The sequence below is a fragment of the Oncorhynchus mykiss genome, chromosome 13 (assembly GCF_013265735.2).
Source record: "Oncorhynchus mykiss isolate Arlee chromosome 13, USDA_OmykA_1.1, whole genome shotgun sequence".
NCBI lineage: Eukaryota > Metazoa > Chordata > Actinopteri > Salmoniformes > Salmonidae > Oncorhynchus > Oncorhynchus mykiss.
In genome coordinates this window covers 58,607,550-58,630,510 of record NC_048577.1, presented here as the reverse complement: position 1 = coordinate 58,630,510, position 22,961 = coordinate 58,607,550, and the positions used below count along the sequence as shown (strand labels likewise).

The 22,961-nt window shown below is 38.7% G+C and overlaps 2 protein-coding genes across 11 annotated transcripts in view; both read left to right on the top strand.

The window, feature by feature from the left end:
• The window catches only part of LOC110486950 (nuclear GTPase SLIP-GC), a 41,085-nt gene extending 35,508 nt beyond the window's left edge, over nucleotides 1-5,577 (top strand). For all 9 annotated transcript variants that reach the window (XM_036941733.1, XM_036941725.1, XM_036941728.1 and 6 more), the window contains 5 exons: nucleotides 32-158; nucleotides 3,264-3,372; nucleotides 4,046-4,176; nucleotides 4,279-4,363; nucleotides 4,461-5,577. In XM_036941733.1, the coding sequence (XP_036797628.1) occupies nucleotides 32-158; nucleotides 3,264-3,372; nucleotides 4,046-4,176; nucleotides 4,279-4,363; nucleotides 4,461-4,534 (526 nt within the window). In that variant the 3' untranslated portion in view covers nucleotides 4,535-5,577. The remainder of the gene's footprint in view (nucleotides 1-31; nucleotides 159-3,263; nucleotides 3,373-4,045; nucleotides 4,177-4,278; nucleotides 4,364-4,460) is intronic.
• Nucleotides 5,578-12,836: 7,259 nt separating this feature from the next.
• LOC110512346 lies at nucleotides 12,837-16,123 on the top strand. 2 transcript variants are annotated; one of them, XM_021592786.2, is made up of 3 exons: nucleotides 12,837-13,030; nucleotides 13,494-13,730; nucleotides 14,916-16,123. In XM_021592786.2, exons 1-3 carry the CDS (start codon nucleotides 12,980-12,982, stop codon nucleotides 15,057-15,059), a joined length of 432 nt encoding a protein of 143 aa, XP_021448461.2. In that variant the 5' UTR covers nucleotides 12,837-12,979; the 3' UTR covers nucleotides 15,060-16,123. The 2 variants fall into 2 exon arrangements, with proteins under 2 accessions (XP_021448461.2, XP_036797619.1); XM_036941724.1 differs by lacking the exon at nucleotides 14,916-16,123 and having other exon boundaries at nucleotides 13,494-14,329.
• Nucleotides 16,124-22,961: the final 6,838 nt, after the last annotated feature.

Sequence of the window (22,961 nt, the reverse complement as noted above, 5' to 3'; positions counted from 1 at the left end):
AATGGTGTGGTTATAATTTATTGTTTCAAAGAAATGCTGGAACAACAGGAGAATCAATCTATGAGAAGATCTGCAACTTCAGCATCATCTCAGACAACATGGCCAAGGAGTGGGAGAACACCCCCATGTCTCTGTATCTGATGTTTCTCACCACCGAGGTATAGTGGTATGATTTGTCATTGGCACTCTGCAAGCATGATATATTTGACTAGATAGTGTAATTTTCCTGAAGGAAATGTTGTGCTTGCTTTAGCTTTCCAAAAGTATTTTTATGGTAGTAGAAAAGCCAATGTGTTTTAGTAGAAGTAGTGACTGTATTTGTAGTAGTCGGTTAGCTTTTAGTGGAATGCAACAGAGGTTGCCAACCTTTGTTGCTTGGAGTGTGTTTATGTCTTTGTAAGCTTCTTACTGTAACTACAATGGTTGTAATGGGTCCTAGGTGTAGCTGGTGTAGAGAGTCAGGCGCAGGACTGCAGATATGAGTAATCAACGTACTTTTACTCAAACTGTCAAATATACAAAGTAACAAATACATGCACACCATGACAGACTGAAAATACAACAAACAATCACTCACAAAAAAACATGGGGGAACAGAGGGTTAAATAATGAACCAGTAATTGTGGGATTGAAATTAGGTGTGTAAAACAAAGACAAAACAAATGGAAAATGAAAAGTGGATCGGCGGTGGCTAGAAGGCCGGTGACGCTGAACGCCGCCCGAACAAGGAGAGGGACTGAATTTGGCGGAAGTCCTGACAATGGTGCTCTCACAGTGAAAAGTTTAGCTACTATCATAATGTCAGGCATTATCCAGTCCATTGAATCAGCATGTGTTGTGGGTGTGACTTTTTCACCAAGATGCTACAGCGAGTAAGAGAAATTAGCTGCACCTAGTTAATTGATTACCCTATCCAGTGTGCGGGGAATTTTGGGAATATGCCATGGCCCAGCTGCCCGCTAGAAAACTCACTTTAGTAAATTCAGTGGTAGTTGAAATAGCCTAGTGATTGTAGCATAGTAGTAGTAGTAGTAGTAGTAGTAGTAGTAGAAGTAGTAGTAGTACTTATTTTTATTTATTTAACTGTCATGCTGGTATAAAGGATTTGGAGACAGGCGCAGGAATACATAATCTGAGTTTTTAATACACCCAAAACAAACACGTGTATAAAACACTGGGATGTACCCAAACAAAAGAGCGAGGGTAAACCTCTTAGAACGACACGGGACGAGACCCGTAATACACACTGCACAAAACACGCAGCACAGAAGCCAAGACAACGCATACTGTAGGTACTCACACGACTAACGGACATGGGAACAATAATCGACAGCCCAATGGGGAAACAAAGGGCACATTTATACAAATACAATCAGTGAGGAATTGTAACCAGATGTGCATAATGACACAGTTCAGTGCAGCCTAGAAGGCCGGTGACATCGACCTCCGGAACTGGTGGACAGAATGAGCAGCAGTACCGGGGGATTCATGACATTAACCTTTCTTTAACTAGACAAGTTAGTTGAGAAGAAATTCTTATTTGCAACGACGGCAGAGCCACATCAAAAATACTGAACAAAATTTTTAATGCAAAATCTGGAGTGTTGGTCCCATGTTTCATGAGCTGAAATAAAAGATAACAGAAATGTTCCATATGCCAAAATGCTTACTTGCCCAAAATGTTGTGCATACATTTGTTTAATGAGCATTTCTCCTTTGGCAAGATAATCCATCCACTTGACAGGTGTGGAATATCAAGAAGCTGATTAAACAGCATGATACTTACACAGGTGTGCTTTTTGCTGGGGACAATAAAAGGCCACTTTAAAATGTGCAGTTTTGTCACATAACACAATGCCACAGATATGTCAAGTTTTGAGGGAGCGTAGAATTGGCATGCTGACTGCAGGAATATCCACCACAGCTGTCGCCAGAGAATTTGATGTTAATTTCTCTACCTTAAGCCAACGTCGTTTTTGAGAATTTGGCAGTACGTCCAACCATTCTCACAACTGCAGACTACATGTATGGCGTTGTTTGGCAGAGCAATTTCCTGATGTCAACGTTGTGAACAGAGTGCCCCATGGTGGCGGTGGGGTTATGGTATGGGCAGGCATAAGCTACGGACAACAAATACAATTGCATTTTATCAATTGCAATTTGAATGCGCCGAGATACCGTGACGAGATTCTGAGGCCCAATGTCGTGCCATTCATCCGCTACCATCAGCTCATGTTTCAGCATGATGATGCACGGCCCCATGTCGCAAGGATCTCTACACAATTCCTGGAAGCTGAAAATTTCCTATTTCTTCACCAGACATGTCACCCATTGAGCATGTCTGGGATGCTCTGAATCAAAGGGTACAACAGCATGTTCCAGTTCCTGCCAATATCCAGCAACTTCGCACAGCCATTGAAGAGGAGTGGGACAACATTCCACAGGTCACAATCAACAGCCTGATCAACACAATGTGAAGGAGATGTGTCGCGTTGCATGACGCAAATGGACATCACACCAAATACTGTGACCAACCGATACATATCTGTATTCCCTGTCATGTGTGAAATCTATAGATTAGGATTTCAATTGACACATTTCCTTATATGAACTGTAACTCAGTAAAATCTCTGAAATTGTTGCATGTTGGGTTTATTTTCATTCAGTATAGTTGATAGAATTTCAATTAAAAGTAAAAATTACTAACAAATATATTTTCACAATGAGTGAGACATAAGGTAATACAGTAACATTTTACATCAAGTTCTTAAACATGTCATATTTTTGTGATTATAAGTATAGCGACATTGTTGTTACATAGGACTTGTGACTTGTGACTTGTGACTTGTGACTTGTGACTTGTGTGTGTACAGTAGTAACAAAAACGTTCAGCTCATTACTATGCAATTAAAATGAAATTACCACAGTACTATGTAACAGCATGCTAATAAAATGTTTGTCCAAAAGTAATTTGTTTTATTACACAGGAACAATAATGGTTTAATGTTAAGTGAGAATGCTATTAGTAACAAAATATTGCTGTTAAGTGTCAACTCATGAGGAAATTACAAGCATTTAAAAAAAAAACAGTCTGTTTTAGATTTAAATTTGAGGTGGGGTTTTGCCGAGCTTACTTTAAACAGTTGAGCAGTAGTGGGCCAAAGTCAGAAATATGGAAACTTCTAGAGTGGTCTTGCTAAAGCAAGGCACATAAATTATAAGAGAAAAATGCGCCTGAATAAAATATCTTCTCCATCCCAAAGGAAAATGTTTTGAAGGATAAACTAAAACGAGATGTCCTCCTGAAGAAGAAAGTGATTTATGAATCTCTGACTGACGAAGTCAAGATCATAATGTGCCCATGTTATGAGGGTGAGTCACCAGTTTGATTATGATGAACTAAGAATCTTTAGACAGCAAGATTTTAATAAAGGTAATAACGAACCTTCTAATTACGTATTTGATTATTTAAACCTAGCTGTGATTACTTAATTTCAATCTATGTTTTTTATTTTAGATGTCATTATGACTATTGTATTGAAGAGGATAATACATGCACTGAGTGTAGAAAACAGTTCCATGCTCTTTCCATGACATAGAATGACCAGGTGAATGCTATGATATTTTATTGATGTCACTTATTAAATCCACTTCAATCAGTGTAGATGAAGGGGAGGAGACAGGTTAAAGGATTGTTAAGCCTTGAGAAAATTGAGTCATGACTGTTCCATTCAGGGTGAATGGGCAAGACAAAATATTGAAGTGCCTTTGAACAGGGTATGGTAGTAGGTGCAAGGCACACCGGTTTGAGTGTGTATTAAGAATGGTCCACCACTCAAAGGACATCCAGCCAACTTGACACAACGGTAGGAAACATTGGAGTCAACCTTTGTCCAGCATCCCTGTGGAACTTTTTCAACACCTTGTAGAGTCCATGTCCTGATGAATTGAGGCTCTTGTTCCTAATGTTTTGTACACTCAGTGTATGTACCATGTATAATAGATTATCTCATGTTCACAAACAACAATTATTGTGTGTTTTAAGAGGCTTCAAACATATCTGGAAAGGGAACCTTGACGAAGACTCGGGAACTGCTGGTCCAGCACATCGACTCATCGAAAAACATGTTTGCCAATGCTCAGAAAAAGATGTTGGAAGGTTTTGAGAACCTAATGGTTTGTTGCTTTTATTTCACCATTAAAATTATAAATAAACAATTATAAATCAATAGCAAAAAGACATGAAATAGTGATCAGACTACATTTGATGTGTTATAGGAATACATAGAGCAGACGCTGAGAACCGAACTACTGGAGTCATTGAATCGATCCCTGAAGACCCCTAACAGTTTATCTCTCCCAGGTAAATGACAAGTTGCTCTATTCTTAACTTAGCCCTGTTATGTTCTATATCCCCTACCTGACTTCTGACTGAAGGTTATTCTTGTTATTTACTTCAGATGTCAGTGAGCAGTTGAAAAACATGGAGACCTACAAGATGTTGGCTCTAAGAGATCGCACAAGCCAAATCTGACTGTTGAGAAGAGTCGTAAAGCAGAAGTAGTGACATGATGGTAAACCATTCAAAACCCTTGGCTATAAAAATGTATCACATTTTCAGTAGCTTATTTATCAGTAGTTGTTTGTATCAGAAGTTTTGCCGTAGTTATTAATGTTATGTTTGCTGACGTGATGAACGTGGTATAAGCAGGATAAACATTTATGGTCTATCAGTGCTCTGATAAAAATGCAGCTTTGCATAAGATGCGCCATGATGCTCAGAGAACTCATAGCTCCTAGGTGTTGATTCCTTACATATTCTATACTCAATGTGTTGATCCCTGACATATTCTATACTCAATGTGTTGATCCCTGACATATTCTATACTCAATGTGTTGATCCCTGACATATTCTATACTCAATGTGTTGATCCCTGACATATTCTATACTCAATGTGTTGATCCCTGACATATTCTATACTCAATGTGTTGATCCCTGACATATTCTATACTCAATGTGTTGATCCCTTACATATTCTATACTCAATGTGTTGATCCCTTACATATTCTATACTCAATGTGTTGATCCCTTACATATTATATACTCAATGTGTTGATCCCTTACATATTCTATACTCAATGTGTTGATCCCTGACATATTCTATACTCAATGTGTTGATCCCTTACATATTCTATACTCAATGTGTTGATCCCTTACATATTCTATACTCAATGTGTTGATTCCTTACATATTCTATACTCAATGTGTTGATCCCTTACATATTCTATACTCAATGTGTTGATCCCTGACATATTCTATACTCAATGTGTTGATCCCTTACATATTCTATACTCAATGTGTTGATCCCTGACATATTCTATACTCAATGTGTTGATCCCTTACATATTCTATACTCAATGTGTTGATCCCTGACATATTCTATACTCAATGTGTTGATCCCTGACATATTCTATACTCAATGTGTTGATCCCTTACATATTCTATACTCAATGTGTTGATCCCTGACATATTCTATACTCAATGTGTTGATCCCTTACATATTCTATACTCAATGTGTTGATCCCTGACATATTCTATACTCAATGTGTTGATCCCTGACATATTCTATACTCAATGTGTTGATCCCTGACATATTCTATACTCAATGTGTTGATCCCTGACATATTCTATACTCAATGTGTTGATCCCTTACATATTCTATACTCAATGTAAACAAATAAATTGGTATTATTTTGTTGGGTAACTGATCGGCACTCAGAACTCATTAAGAGGTGGCTTCTAGCTTCAATATAATCATTAATTCAGAAGGTTAAACACAAAATGGTGCAGTTTGAGGCCATGTGGTGGAGAGTGATGTGGGCGCTGGAGATGGGGGTGTGAGCAGATGTTATGTAGTTGTCGTTTGTATGTGTATGTTTGGTATTGTTTATAAAGATAAAATAAAATCGTTAAAAAAATGTAAATAAGGAAAAATGACAAGCTTGCAACACGCATCTGATTTTAGGATTTATTTGATTTATTTTGTTTAGAATTTTCCTTGTAACCACAATGTCACGAATAATTGAACACACACAACACTTGGTCAAAACATTTCTTTATTGAAGACGATTATAAATAATGTTGGTGTTAATTTATTTTGATCCAAAGCCACAAATGAGTGAGTCACTCAGCTTTATGCCAAAAAATATAGCTTTATGCTGTGAAATAACCTACTAAATAGGCCAAGCCTAAACTAATATATTAAGTTGCCTAAATAAACTAGTGCCTTACATAAATAAGTGAAGCAGCTTAATAAGTGAAGTAGAAGGACCCCTTGTTTCAGAAAATCACTTTATAGAAAGGCAATCACACTTTCACACTGTAGTAAATAAAGCCAGTTCGTTATTTAGAATGATTTCTTTCTGTTTTTAGAGACAAATGTTGCAGTCAATTAAACTCGTTTTTCAACCACTCCTCAAATGTCTTGTTAACAAACTATAGTTTTGGCAAATCGGTCAGGACACCTACTTTGTGCATGACACAAGTCATTTTTCCAACAATTGTTTACAGACAAATTATTTGACTTATAATTTACTGCATCACAAATCCAGTAGGTCATAAGTTTACATACACTAAGTTGGCTTTTAAACAGCTTGTACAAATCCATAAAATTCTGTCATGGCTTTAGAAGCTTTTGATAGGCTTGACATCATTTGAATCAATTTGAGGTGTATTTGTGGATGTATTTCAAAGCCTACATTCAAACTCAGTGCCTCTTTGCTTGACATCATGGGGAAATCAAAAGAAATCAGCCAAGACCTCGGAAAAAAAATTGGAGACCTCCACAAGTCTGGTTCATCCTTGGGAGCAATTTCCAAACGCCTGAAGGTACCACGTTCATCTGTACAAACAATGTACCCAAATATAAACAACATGGAACCCCTCAGCGATCATACCACTTAAGAAGGAGACGCGTTCTGTCTCCTAGAGATGAACGTAATTTGGTGAGAAAAGTGCAAATCAATCCCAGAACAACAGCAAAGGACCTTGTGAAGATGCTGGAGTTAACAGGTACAAAAGTATCTATATCCACAGTAAAAACGAGTCCTATATCGAAGGCCGCTTAGCAAGAAAGAACCAACTGCTCCAAAACCGCCATAAAAAAAGCCAGACTATGGTTTGCAACTGCACATGGTGACAAAGATTGTACTTTTTGGAGAAATGTCCTCTGGTCTGATGAAACAAAAATAGAACTGTTTGGCCATAATGACCATTGTTATGTTTGGAGGAAAAAGGGGGAGGCTTGCAAGTCGAAGAACATTCCAACCGTAAAGCACGGGGGTGGCAGCATCATGTTGTAATGGTGCATTGCTGCAGGAGGGACTGGTGCACTTCACAAAATAGATGGCATCATGAGGCGAGAAAATTATGTGTATATATTGAAGCAACATCTCAAGACATCAGGAAGTTAAAGCTTGGTCACAAATGGGTCTTCCAAATGGACAATGACCCCAAGCATACTTCCAAAGTTGTGGCAAAATGGCTTAAGGACAACAAAGTCAAGGTATTGGAGTGGCCATCACAAAGCCCTGACCTCAATCCTATAGAAAATGTGTGGGCAGAACTGAAAATATTGTGCGAGCAAGGAGGCCTACAAACCTGACTCAGTTACACCAGCTCTGCCAGGAGGAATGGGCCAAAATTCACCCAACTTATTGTGGGAAGCTACCCGGAACGTTTGACCCAAGTTAAACAATTTAAAGGCAATGCTACCAAATACTAATTGAGTGTATGTAAACTTCCGACCCACTGGGAATGTGATGAAAGAAATAATAGCAGAAAATAAATCATTCTCTCTACTGTTGATTCAGACATTTCACATTCTTAAAATAAAGTGATTTCTTTCTGTTTTTAGAGACAAATGTTGCAGTCAATTAAACTCGTTTTTCAACCACTCCTCAAATTATAGTTTTGGCAAGTTTTGACCTAAGACAGGGAATATTTACTAGGATTAAATGTCAGGAATTGTGAAAAACTGAGTTTAAATGTATTTGGCTAAGGTGTATGTAAACTTCCGACTTCAACTGTAGCTAGCTAGCAGCAATTATGCAGTAATTATCTTAGCAAAAGACTGCACAGCAGTGTTCAAACCTGAGGAATATATCAACTGTTCATAATAGTATAAAGATCTATGGAATTATACAGTATAACATACTGTATTTAACAATCCATTGGGTGGTATGTGCCCTGGACAGAGAGAATTGGACAGCACCATCACCATAGAGGGGGGCTGAACATAGGCTGATAGAAACATCAGGGGTAATGGAGTGAGGAACCTGTTATCCAAGGGAGTTCTGCTTCTTCAGGATGTCTAATTTATTTATTTAACCTTTATTACCTATGCAAGTCAGTTAAGAACAAATTCTAATTTTCAATGACAGCCTAGGAACAGTGGGTTACCTGCCTTGTTCAGGAGCAGTTCGACAGATTTGTACCATGGCAGCTCAGGGATTCGAACTTGCAACCTTTCTGTTATTAGCCCAACGCTCTATCCACTAGGCTACCCTGCTACCCCTAAGCACCTCACTCTGTCCTCAGGGGTCTTTCTGTACCAAAGATGTGAAAAATTGGAGACAGTAAGAGATGTGAAGTATAAGAGACCGTAAGAGATGTGAAGTATAAGAGACAGTAAGAGATGTGAAGTATAAGAGACAGTAAGAGATGTGAAGTATAAAACACAGTAGTTGATGTGAATTATAGAAGATAGTAAGAGATGTGAAGTATAGGAGACGGTAAGAGATGTGAAGTATAGGAGATAGTAAGAGATGTGAAGTGTCATGACGTTGCCCTCTTTGGGTGTGGCGAGCCCCATCCCCCCCTCCCTGCCTCCCCCTTTCCTCCTTCAACTAGGCTGCTGTGGTCAGAGAGACGTCGTAAATTCCTGAGGTTCTCCTCATGGACACACAGTATAGAGAGAGTAAATGTTCATAGAGAACAGGAGAATTTCTTCCACCTCACAGAACTCGAGGTCCGAACAAATTTCATGTTCCCTGAGAAAGTGTAGAAGATCGGTGAAGAATCCGCCTACGAACTGGTCCATTTGTTACAACTTGGGGAAGCTAATGGGAGACGGTGTGGCCACATTACCATAACGCTGTTTATATAATAGCCTCAGATATGAGGTTTACATCTAATTGTTGTATAAGATTAATGAGTGAGTATGATACTGTTAACACAATTTTACAATGTGATTTTGGACTGTTTAATGAAGGAAAACTCAAAAAGGGAATTGGAGTTAACTAAATCAGAGGACCGCCCCTGAGCCCAGTTAGGGTCAGGCGTCCTGGACAGCCCCTTTTCTGCAATTCCGAATAAAACCCAACTTTGAGAAATTATCACCAGACCATGTTTTTCTCCATTAGGAGAGGACAAAGGTTGTAGACCATTGCTGAATCTTTTCAACCATACCACGGGGTTACACTCTTAGACTATCGATACCGACAGACGAAGAACAAGTGTTTGATATTAATTACTAGTCTGCAGCTAGGAATTCGGTATCATTGAACGACAACCCCCGAAACATCCATTCTATAACAAATGAATGAATGTCACTTTGAACTATCCCCTCTAACCAAGACAGAGAGAGAGAGAGAGAGAGAGAGAGAGAGAGAGAGGACGAAACTCTCCAAAATAAACAAACTTTTCACCAGCGATCAAGATGACACACTGAGCGTAAATATAAAAATTGATTGCAATTGTTCCCGAATGAGTGAGCGTTCATGTGCAAAGGATTAGCATTTCAATTGTTGTAATCGTCACTCTGTAGTGACTTCTTCGTCGACCCCCATTTCCCTTTTTGTCTAACAAGCCGCGATGCTGGTTTAGCCCACTAGGGCACATTCCCCTGTCATTTCTTGTAACCTCATTTACCTTGTTTGTCTATGCATTTCTGTGAATTACTTAGTGATAAATAAATGATTTAAGACAATTGATGTATGGATGACTCATAGTGAAGACTGGGTTCGTGCAGATAACCAACAATTTACGATGTTTGGAATGAGACTAACGTGAGGTAAAGTAGATAATTCATTAATTCAAAGACTAATTGATCAGATAAAATATCTGAAAAGTTATTTTAGGAAATGATAACTTTGTAATCTGAATATTTTTCCTTGGTGCCCCGACTTCCTAGTTAATTACAGTTACACAATTAATCAGTTGATCGCGTAATACTAATTACAGAGAATCTTTGATAAAAACTTTGTCTTCAATTTAATGATAGTAAAGACACGACAGAAGTATAGGAGACTGTAAGAGATGTGAAGTATAAAACACAGTAGTTGATGTGAATTATAGAAGATAGTAAGAGATGTGAAGTATAGGAAACAGTCAAGATGTGAAGTATAGGAAACAGTCAGAGATGTGAAGTATAGGAAACAGTCAAGATGTGAAGTATAGGAAACAGTCAGAGATGTGAAGTACAGGAGCAAGTCAGGGATGTGAAATAAAGGAGACAGTCAGAGATGTGAAGTACGGGAGCCAGTCAGAGATTTGACGTAAAGGAGGCAGTAAGAGATGTGAAGTATAGGAGACAGTAAGATATTTGAAGTATAAAAGACAGTACAAGATGTGAAGTATTGGAGAGAGCTGTTGATGTGAATTATAGGAGACAGTAAGATATGTGAAGAAAGGAGACAGTAGGTGATATGAATTACAGGAGACAGTAAGAGATGTGAAGTATAGGAGACAGTAAGAGATGTGAAGTATAGAAGACAGTCAGAGATGTGAAGTATAGGAGACAGTAACAGATGTAAAGTATAGGCGATACTGTCTCCTATACTTCACAACTCTGACTGTCTTCTATACTTCACATCTCTTACCATCTCCTATACTTCACATCTCTTACTGTCTCCTATACTTCACATCTCTTACTGTCTCCTGTAATTAATATCACCTACTGTCTCCTATACTTCACATATCTTACGGTCTCCTATAATTCCCATCACCAACTGCCTCCTATACTTCACATCTTGTACTGTCTCCTACAATTCATCTGTGAAGTATAGGAGACAGTAAGAGATGTGAAGTATAGGAGACAGTCAAGATGTGAAGTATAGGAGACAGTAAGAGATGTGAAGTACAGGAACCAGTAGGTTATGTGAACTATAGGAGACAGTAAGCGATGTGAAGTATAGGAGACAGTAAGAGAAGTGAAGTACAGGAACCAGTAGGTTATGTGAACTATAGGAGACAGTAAGTGATGTGAAGTATAGGAGACAGTAGTTGATGTGAATTATAGGAGACAGTAAGAGATGTGAAGTACAGGAACCAGTAGGTTATGTAAACTATAGGAGACAGTAAGAGATGTGAAGTACAGGAGACAGTAAGAGATGTGAACTATAGGAGACAGTAAGAGATGTGAACTATAGGAGACAGTAAGAGATGTGAACTATAGGAGACAGTAAAAGATGTGAACTATGGGAGACAGTAAGCGATGTGATCTATAGGAGATAGTAAGTGATGTGAAGTATAGGAGACAGTAGTTGATGTGAAGTATAGGAAACAGTAGTTGATGTGAAGTACAGGAACCAGTAGGTTATGTGAACTATAGGAGACAGTAAGCGATGTGAAGTATAGAAGACATATTGTCAGCCAATTGTGTCAACAGTTCGGTCTGTATTTTATTGAATAATTTGCACATGAAAAAGACAATATAATATGAAGATGAGAATTAAAAGACAAGAGAAATGTACAAGTGCAGGAGAGGTAGAAAACTAAAACAGTAATGTTTCCCAATGCTTCAACCCAATGACATCTACCAAGGTGATGGTTTGTGTGTGTTAGTGAGAGGTTACCTGGGTAGGTGTGTTTTGCACTGGGTGAAAGTTGATTGCAAATGTTTTGGAACCGGGCTGCCTCACAGGTGTGAGGCAAAAGTGACTTAATTAAGCATGTGGAGTGACGTGTATGATTCTGTGTATTCACATGCAAAGGAAATTGCTTTTGATTTAAAAAATGCTTTATCTGCGTTCACAATGAAAACTAGTTTAAAATCTAAACATATGTTATGGAAGAGATGTATATTTCTGTACAATGCACAATGCTGCCTTGTTGACGACATGAACGAGCGGCACAGATTACTGTTGGATTTGAGGAGGCTTTTGTCCAGTCACGTGCCCCACGGCTCGTCCATGATAAATGCGAAACTCAGAGGCTAAATGCTGTGTGTGATTATGATTACGTACAGTCAGATGCATATACCTAGTGAAAGTCTACACACTTTTGCACATTCTTCACATTTTGATGCCTTAAAATTCAATCGAAAATATCAGAAAAATTTAGAACATTTTTCAAATGAATTACAAATAAAAATATGAATATGCATAATGTCTTCACACCCCCGAGAAAATGCTGTGGGATTATTTAAAATAAAATGGTCAATTGCCCCCATTACTAAATAGCAGAATAAAAATACATTTTCCAGACTGCATTAGATCAAACACTTCTGAATGACAGAACTTTAAAACCAAATCCCTCTTTGCATTGTACAGTCCCTCCAGGATTCTGCGATCGCATAATTCAATGCAAAATCAACCAATCAGCGCATATTATGCGAGAGAACACAATTTTTACCAATCCCCGCACTTTTAGCGCATAAAAGGGTCCAATTAAAAGCGGGTTCGTAATTTTGACCAATTACTGCACTGTTACCGTGGAAAAAGGCCTAATCCAACTACACATTTTTTTTTTAAATCTATTTTTTAATATATATATATATATATATATATATATATATATATATTTTTTTTTAAATCCAACTACACATCATGAAAGTTTTTTCACCCTGTCCTGTCAGCGTATTCACATGCGAAGATGATTGCGCTAGAACACAATAGAAAGTCGACAATCAACAGTCACTTCAAATCAGCAAACCATATGAGAATGTCAGAACAGTTCCCACAGTAGTGGCAGATCACCATGACTGAAGTGGTAGCAGGGAAGACTGTGGCAAGCGCTGAAAGAATCAAGGTGAGTGGCGTTTAACTCAAACTTTTACTCCGCTAACCTTAGTAGGGTAGGTGGAACTCTGCTCTCCCAGTCTGTCTATGGAGAGCGCTGCTCAGAGCACTGAGTGCAATTTGTCAGCTTTATCGTTTTAAACTCTCTGTTAAACTTCATACGGATCACGAAAGCACCATCTGTCTGGATTTTTTATAGAAATGGTAATACTGTTTTAAAAGCACATATCAACCACAATACTATATTTTATGCGAAAGGAATATTGATCCTCAAATTGAAATCGATTGATCAGCTTTAAATCTATTTGTTTTTTTTTGGAGAGAGAGAGAGTGTGAGTGGGAATGGGGGGTGCATCTCGTGTTGATAGCAAGCCCCGTGCCTGATGGAGAGATGTGTGAGAGTGAATGTGTGAGTGGATTATGACACACGGATATATTTTATCTAATGAATTGGGGCAATTGTTATTTTTCAGATTTGTGAAGATTGGGTACGCACTTGCACAGCAGTCAACATGCCCTGTTTCAAAAGTGATCACCCCTCAATTAGGCAGTTTCTGAAGGAGAAAGTCATCAATGGAAGTGCCATCCCTGGATATCACCAGTTACAGGAAAACTTGGGAGATGTCTACTTGAAGGTGAAGGAAGAACTCAAGCAACATCTTGCAGGGAAACCAGTGACAGTCATCTTTGATGAAACTCCAGATGTTGAAGTAAGATGTCTACTAAACATCCTTATCGCACCACTTGAAAGGGATACCTCTGGGAGAATTCTTGCCTACCTTGCAGAGACAGTGTTTCTGGAGCAGTGCAACCATTCAACAGTTTCCATGGCGGTTTGTCAAATGTCTACAAGACTACAATATCTCCAATGATGACGAATTCATTGTCTTTGACACAGACAATGCTGCGTACATGAAAGCCTACAAAGCTGCACTTCAGTCATTGTTCCCCAACTCTCTGCACATAACATGCATGGCTCACATCATGAATCTGATAGGGAGTGCTTTCCGCTAACCTTTTGACCAGCTGAACGCATTCATGCTAAGTTTTTCGCAGATGTTTTACCAGGCAGGGGCACGCAAGATAAGATACCTTACCTTCCTCACCACCAAACTGGCAGGACGGAAGAGAGCAACTATGGCTCCCAATTCATGTGCAAGATGCTGGAACTCATGGTTCTCAGCAGTGCAGTACCACTCGCACACACTTTTTCAGTTCTGCCCCCAAATGTTCTATAGGATTGAGGTCAGGGCTTTGTGATGGCCACTCCAATACCTTGAATTTGTTGTCCTTAAGCCATTTTGCCACAACTTTTGGAAGTATGCTTGAGGTCACCATTTTTTTCTGAGGTCTTGGTTGATTTCTTTTGATTTTCTCATAATGTCAAGCAGAGAGGAACTGAGTTTGAAGGTAGGCCTTGAAATATATCCACAGGTACACCTCCAATTGACTCAAATTATGCCAATTAGCCTATCAGAAGCTTCTAAAGCCATGACATCATTTTCTGGAATTTTCCAAGCTGAAAGGCACAGTCAACTTAGTGAATGTAAACTTCTGACTGACTGGAATTGTGATACAGTGAATTAGAAGTGAAATAATCTATCTGTAAACAACTGTTGGAAAAAATGACTTGTGTCATGCACAAAGGAGATGTCCTAACCGACTTGCCAAAACTATAGTTTGTTAACAATACATTTGTGGAGTGGTTGAAAAACAAGTTTTAATGACTACAACCTAAGTGTATGTAAACATCCGACTTCAACTGTACGTCTTACAATTGCTTAAGTCATTGTCATTTATATCATTGTAATTATGCAGAAAGACGTGATGTAATTTCACAGTGAATAAAAGTAATATTTCCTATGTTCCTCTTTTTTATTCCTTGTCACTCACAGGTGTGTGGCCAAAGTGCACCACAGTCTGTAGAGAATCTCCATGAGATGCTACAAGTCAAAGAGCAGGTTCAGCCGCTGCAGATTCAGCTGAACATCATGACAGACAAGTGCAAAGTCATCCTGCAGCTTCTCGACATCTTCTAGAGCAGACGCCCCGTGACAACAAAGATCTTTCAGTATTTAGAGGACTTGCAGATGAACATTGCAGCCAACAAAGAACTACAGTATGAGGCTTGTTCACACTGCTTTGACACAGTTGATGACTTGCCCTTTGCTGTGAAAACCAAACTCTTGATTCATACAGCAATGCAGAGGAAAAACTTACAAAGTACATGTCAGATGGTCAGCCTGCCATGGAGTTCCTCCAAGAAGTTAGGGTGCTTGATCCACGTCACATTGCGTTTATGGATGACAGAGTGTCCAGCTTCACGGCTATTCCAGGCTTCAGTAAGGTACAGAGAGATGAACCCGATGCCTACTTCACCAATGTAGGACCAGCACCACTGAGAGCCACAGTGAGTGGGGTGGTGGATTTGGATATCTTCTGGGATGGACTTCAAGAGAGACTTCCTGTGCTGAACATTCTGACCAAACACTACAAAGATGCCGTCTCAAACTCTGCTGATGCTGAGCGAAGCAACAGTATCTACAAGCTTGTGTTATCCAGCTGTAGGCGATAAACCTCTAACAACAACTTACGAGCCTTGGTCTTCATGTACCACAACCAACGACTCCGCAGTGGAGGAATTGATAAGGAGGAGGATAGGGAGGATGAAATGGATAATTACTTTGAGATATAGGCCTAGATGAGCTAGGCCCTTGGTCACCCCCCACCTCTTGTTATGTTCAGAAAAATAACTGTGCTTGTTCAAGAAAAATAAACAGCACAAAAGAGCACTTTGTCTCTAATTGTTTTCATGGAAGATGAACTTGAGATATAATGTGTCTTAATTGCAGATTGGACCCCAGGTGTTTCTTTTGTGCCAGTTTAATTTTTTTGAAAACGGAGGAATGCCTGTTGTTGGAACTCTGAGCTAGCTTCCACACATTTTTTTGTTCAGAAAAATAACTGTTTGTTCTGGACAATTAACAAAATTGAGCACTTTAAATGTTAATTGTTTTTGTATTATGTATTCTGCTTAATATAGTCCTAAAACTGAGCACATATGACTTTTTATTGCTTTATACGAAATGAATGTGAAAGATAATTGCAAAATGTTTCTAACTTTTCGGTTACTAGTCCAACGCTCTAACCACTAGGCTACCTGCCACCCTAACAAAGAAAGATAGCTCTTTACATTTGTTATTAATTACTATGTAGCAATATGTGTAAACAAAACATCACGCGATAGGGCTTTAGTAATCATCAGTACATTTAAACAGCAGTTCTGTTTCAGGTCTCTTTCTCACACTTCATAGATTGGAACTGCGCTTTATCACACAGATAGAGTAATTGTATTGACTTAACCATGGATAAACATACAGGAGTACCTATGTACTAAGAATAACATTTCCTTACAGAACCCAAAAGGGTTATCCAAAAGGGGTATCCTTTTTTCTAAGAGGGTAGTTGTATCAGTGGAGGCTGCTGAGGGGAGGATGGCTAATAATAATGGTTGGAATGGAGCAAATGGAATGGCATCAACCACATGGAAACCATGTGTTTAATGTATTTGCACAAATTGCACTCCAGCCATTTCCACTAGCCCATCCTCGTCAATTAAGGTGCCACCAACCTCCTATGAGTTGTATCATTACAATTTTATGAGTTAAGGAATTAAAGAAGTAGGGAAGAGAAATAAAGAGAGAGGGAGAAGTCGAGAGGTTGGCGACTGTACTCACCCCTGTTGGTTTAGCTGACCTGAGATTGAGGTGTTCTGACCCTGACTTGGCTTCGGGATCCCGAGGGGGAGAGAAAAGACAGAAAAGGGAGATAGATAGTATACCACTGTCCTGTACTGATACCTAGAACACTCTCCCCTCAACAGCCTCCACTGATCTAGAGGAGAACTGTTTCATATGTACAGCTTTATTTGAAAGTATAGGAGACGGTAAGAGATGTGATGTATAGGAGACAGTAAGAGATGTGAAGTATAGGAGACAGTCAGAGATGTGAAGTATAGGAGACAGTCAGAGATGTGAAGTGTAGGAGGAAGTCAGAGATGTGTAGTATAAGAGACAGTCAGAGATGTGAAGTATTGGAGACAGTCAGAGATGTAAAATACATGAGACAGTCAGAGATATGAAGTATAGGAGACAGTAAAGAGATGTGAAGTATAGGAGACAGTAAAGAGATGTGAAGTAAAGAAGACAGTAAAGAGATGAGAAGTAAAGGAGACAGTAAAGAGATGTGAAGTAAAGGAGTAGGTAAAGAGATGTGAAGTATAGGAGACAGTAAGAGATGTGCAGTAAAGGACACACTAAGATATTAAAGTATAGGAGACAGTAAGAGATGTGAAGTATAGGAGACAGTAAGAGATGTGCAGTATAGGAGACAGTAAAGAGTTGAGAAGTATAGGAGACAGTAAAGAGATGTGAAGTAAAGGAGTAGGTAAAGAGATGTGAAGTAAAGGACACAGTAAGATATTAAAGTATAGGAGACAGTAAAGAGATGTGAAGTATAGGAGACAGTAAGAGATGTGCAGTAAAGGACACACTAAGATATTAAAGTATAGGAGACAGTAAGAGATGTGAAGTATAGGAGACAGTAAGAGATGTGCAGTAAAGGACACACTAAGATATTAAAGTATAGGAGACAGTAAGAGATGTGAAGTATAGGAGACAGTAAGAGATGTGCAGTATAGGAGACAGTAAAGAGTTGAGAAGTATAGGAGACAGTAAAGAGATGTGAAGTAAAGGAGTAGGTAAAGAGATGTGAAGTAAAGGACACAGTAAGATATTAAAGTATAGGAGACAGTAAAGAGATGTGAAGTATAGGAGACAGTAAGAGATGTGCAGTAAAGGACACACTAAGATATTAAAGTATAGGAGACAGTAAAAGATGTGAAGTATAGGAGACAGTAAGAGATGTGCAGTAAAGGACACACTAAGATATTAAAGTATAGGAGACAGTAAGAGATGTGAAGTATAGGAGACAGTAAGAGATGTGCAGTATAGGAGACAGTAAAGAGATGAGAAGTATAGGAGACAGTAAAGAGATGTGAAGTATAGGAGACAGTAAAGAGATGCGAAGTAAAGGAGTAGGTAAAGAGATGTGAAGTATAGGACACAGTAAGATATTAAAGTATAGGAGACAGTAAAGAGATGTGAAGTATAGGAGACAGTAAGAGATGTGCAGTAAAGGACACACTAAGATATTAAAGTATAGGAGACAGTAAGAGATGTGAAGTATAGGAGACAGTAATAGATGTGCAGTATAGGAGACAGTAAAGAGATGAGAAGTATAGGAGACAGTAAAGAGATGTGAAGTATAGGAGACAGTAAAGAGATGCGAAGTAAAGGAGTAGGTAAAGAGATGTGAAGTATAGGACACAGTAAGATATTAAAGTATAGGAGACAGTAAAGAGATGTGAAGTATAGGAGACAGTAAGAGATGTGACATATAGGAGACAGTAAGAGATGTGACATATAGGAGACAGTAAAGAGACGTGACATATAGGAGACAGTAAAGAGATGTGAAGTATAGGAGACAGTCAGAGATGTGAAGTATAGGAGACAGTAAGATATGTGAAGTGTAGGAGACAGTAAAGAGATGTGAAGTAAAGGAGACAGTAAAGAGATGTGAAGTAAAGGACACACTAAGATATTAAAGTATTGGAGACAGAAAGAGATGTGAAGTATAGGAGACAGTAAGAGATGTGCAGTATAGGAGACAGTAAAGAGATGAGAAGTATAGGAGACAGTAAAGAGATGTGAAGTAAAGGAGACAGTAAGAGATGTGAAGTAAAGTCTTTTCCTTTTGATCCTGACAAACTCTGCAGTCCCTGGCTGTGACAAGCATACCCATAACATGATGCTGCCACCACAATTCTTGAAATACAGACGGTTTCACTCTGTGTTGAGTTGTACTGGATTCAACTCAAATCTGTAATTTTTTTTATGTAGGCCAAAAAGTGAATTTGTTTGCCATGTTGTCTTGCAGAGTTTATATCTAAATTTGTCATTTGAATCATTTAGCAGAAGCTCTTATCCAGAGCAACTTACAGTTAGTGCATTCATCTTAAAATGGCTAGGTGAGACAATAAAGTAGATATCCACAAAGTCAGTGCTAGTAGGAACAAGTCAAGTGTGAGTGTTATTTTAATTTAGAAAGGAAATGTTGTTAATTATTATCATTAGGATTATTATTATTATCATAATTTACACACGTCATTAAATATGAGATTTAGTTTTTCTTCCAGGATGCATTAAATCAAACACTTCTGAATGGAAGGGAACAACCTAACATCTAATGACAAAACATACTGTTTGAGTTATAATAAAGCATTTTTTAATGTATCTGGATTCTTTGCAGGAATAAGTGGCAGATGGTTTTGGTAAATGTTTTTTCAAAGGAATGAGACTTTCGTGTTTCTTGTCTGAGTTGAATTTATTTGAATTGCCTTTAATTAAATGATTCTTCCTGTGGGGTAAGTCTAATTCAAATTCAACTTTAATTAATGGGTATAATTGAATTCAATTCAGGAATTCAGAATCAACCCCAACCCTGGCTCGAACGAACCCTGTCTCCTGTCTCCTTCGTCAATCATCAACCCCTGTATGGAGGCAGAACTTTTACACCGAATCCCCTTTGCGTTGTATAACAAACTGAGAAAGTCTGTTGGCTGCTGATCAGACTTAAGGGAGCACCTCTGTACTGTTGATGTTGTTGTAACTTGTTGTATATATTTGTAATTGATAATACTGTTGTTGTTTTTAATTGAATTGAGTATGATGGGTCTATCTTGCCCACCTGCCATCTCACTAAGAGGATTTATTGTGTTTTTATCCTTGATAATGTTTATTCATGTTTAATGTATGTAATGTTGTCTCTGGCTGGAGCAGCCTGCTACTTTTAAATATGTAATACATTAAATCAATGAATCAATGAATCAATCAGATATCTCTAAACAGATTAATCGATCATATGTAGTTTACATTACATTTAAGTATTTTAGCATTCCCAGCCATTTACAATAAATCCATTCAATTAAATAAGTATCCGTAAGATTGAACAACCTCTGTGAGAGGGATTTTAAGTTAAAAAATATTTGTGTTTTGTCATGTTTTTTTTGTGTGTGTAAATGACAATCAAAGTGCTAGAATGAAACAGTCTGTAAAAATATAATAATAAAGTGTAGTAGGGCTATCAGTGCTAAAGTATTATGGGCCCCCAGTGGGCCCCCAGTGCTTCCTCAAGAGCAAGGTGGTCATGGGTATCGCTTGTCGTTGAAATAACCCAGCTTCCTGTAGCCATCTGTCAGAGTTCGAAACTGCTAGCACTTCCTCTTGAGGAGGCACTGGGGGCCCATGTGCAGTTGTGGTTTAACATCTCACAGCTAAAGTTATCTCCATCTAAGTCTTCAGGATCATCATAATTTATATAATATGAGCCTCTTTCCCAGTGAGGGGGCCTCCCTATCTTCCTACTCTGAGGTGAGCAAAAAAATCTAGATTTCGCTTCATTGTCCAAATAAACACTTAGGGGAGTGTTTGTGTTTACAATTGAGGTGATAATCTCTTTACTTTAATGTATAATAATGCAATGTACAATAATACATACATCATTGTAATAAAATCAATCAATAATTGTATTTTCATTACACAATGTATTATACATCACAAATATGAAATCACATTGTATTTATCACATGCACCAAATACAACAGGTGTAGACTTTACAGTGAAATGCTTACTTACTTGCTAAATAAAAAAGGAATAAAAAAGGAAATATTAACACAATAAAAACAGTAACGAGGCTATATATACCAGGAGTACCAGCACCGAGTCATTGTGCAGGGATACAAGGGGTACAGCATGTAAACTCAGCAAAAAAAGAAAAGTCCTCTCACTGTCAACTGCATCTATTTTTAGCAAACTTAACATGTGGAAATACAGTGCCTTGCGAAAGTATTCGGCCCCCTTGAACTTTGCGACCTTTTGCCACATTTCAGGCTTCAAACATAAAGATATAAAACTGTATTTTTTTGTGAAGAATCAACAACAAGTGGGACACAATCATGAAGTGGAACGACATTTTTTGGATATTTCAAACTTTTTTAACAAATCAAAAACTGAAAAATTGGGCGTGCAAAATTATTCAGCCCCCTTAAGTTAATACTTTGTAGCGCCACCTTTTGCTGCGATTACAGCTGTAAGTCGCTTGGAGTATGTCTCTATCAGTTTTGCACACCGAGAGACTGAATTTTTTTCCCATTCCTCCTTGCAAAACAGCTCGAGCTCAGTGAGGTTGGATGGAGAGCATTTGTGAACAGCAGTTTTCAGTTCTTTCCACAGATTCTCGATTGGATTCAGGTCTGGACTTTGACTTGGCCATTCTAAAACCTGGATATGTTTATTTTTGAACCATTCCATTGTAGATTTTGCTTTATGTTTTGGATCATTGTCTTGTTGGAAGACATATCTCCGTCCCAGTCTCAGGTCTTTTGCAGACTCCATCAGGTTTTCTTCCAGAATGGTCCTGTATTTGGCTCCATCCATCTTCCCATCAAGTTTAACCATCTTCCCTGTCCCTGCTGAAGAAAAGCAGGCCCAAACCATGATGCTGCCACCACTATGTTTGACAGTGGGGATGGTGTGTTCAGCTGTGTTGCTTTTACGCCAAACATAACGTTTTGCATTGTTGCCAAAAAGTTACATTTTGGTTTCATCTGACCAGAGCACCTTCTTCCACATGTTTGGTGTGTCTCCCAGGTGGCTTGTGGCAAACTTTAAACAACACTTTTTATGGATATCTTTAAGAAATGGCTTTCTTCTTGCCACTCTTCCATAAAGGCCAGATTTGTGCAATATACGACAGATTGTTGTCCTATGGACAGAGTCTCCCACCTCAGCTGTAGATCGCTGCAGTTCATCCAGAGTGATCATGGGCCTCTTGGCTGCATCTCTGATCAGTCTTCTCCTTGTATGAGCTGAAAGTTTAGAGGGACGGCCAGGTCTTGGTAGATTTGCAGTGGTCTGATACTCCTTCCATTTCAATATTATCGCTTGCACAGTGCTCCTTGGGATGTTTAAAGCTTGCGAAATCTTTTTGTATCCAAATCCGGCTTTAAACTTCTTCACAACAGTATCTCAGACCTGCCTGGTGTGTTCCTTGTTCTTCATGATGCTCTCTGCGCTTTTAACGGACCTCTGAGACTATCACAGTGCAGGTGCATTTATACGGAGACTTGATTACACACAGGTGGATTGTATTTATCATCATTAGTAATTTAGGTCAACATTGGATCATTCAGAGATCCTCACTGAACTTCTGGAGAGAGTTTGCTGCACTGAAAGTAAAGGGGCTGAATAATTTTGCACGCCCAATTTATCAGTTTTTGATTTGTTAAAAAAGTTTGAAATATCCAATAAATGTCGTTCCACTTCATGATTGTATCCCACTTGTTGTTGATTCTTCACAAAAAAATACAGTTTTATATCTTTATGTTTGAAGCCTGAAATGTGGCAAAAGGTCGCAAAGTTCAAGCGGGCCGAATACTTTCGCAAGGCACTGTATTTGTATGAACATAACAAGATTCAACAACTGAGACACAAACTGAACAAGTTCCACAGACATGTGACTAACAGAAATGGAATAATGTGTCCCTGAACAAAGGGGGGGGGGGGGGGGGATCAAAAGTAACAGTCAGTATCTGGTGTGGCCACCAGCTGCATTAAGTACTGCAGTGCATTTCCTCCTCATGGACTGCACCATATTTGCCAGTTCTTGCTGTGAGATGTTGCCCCACTCTTCCAACAAGGCACCTGCAAGTTCCCAGATATTTCTGGGGGGAATGGCCCTCACCCTCCGATCCAACAGGTCCCAGACATGCTCAATGGGATTGAGATCCGGGCTCTTTGCTGGCCATGGCAAAACATTGACAT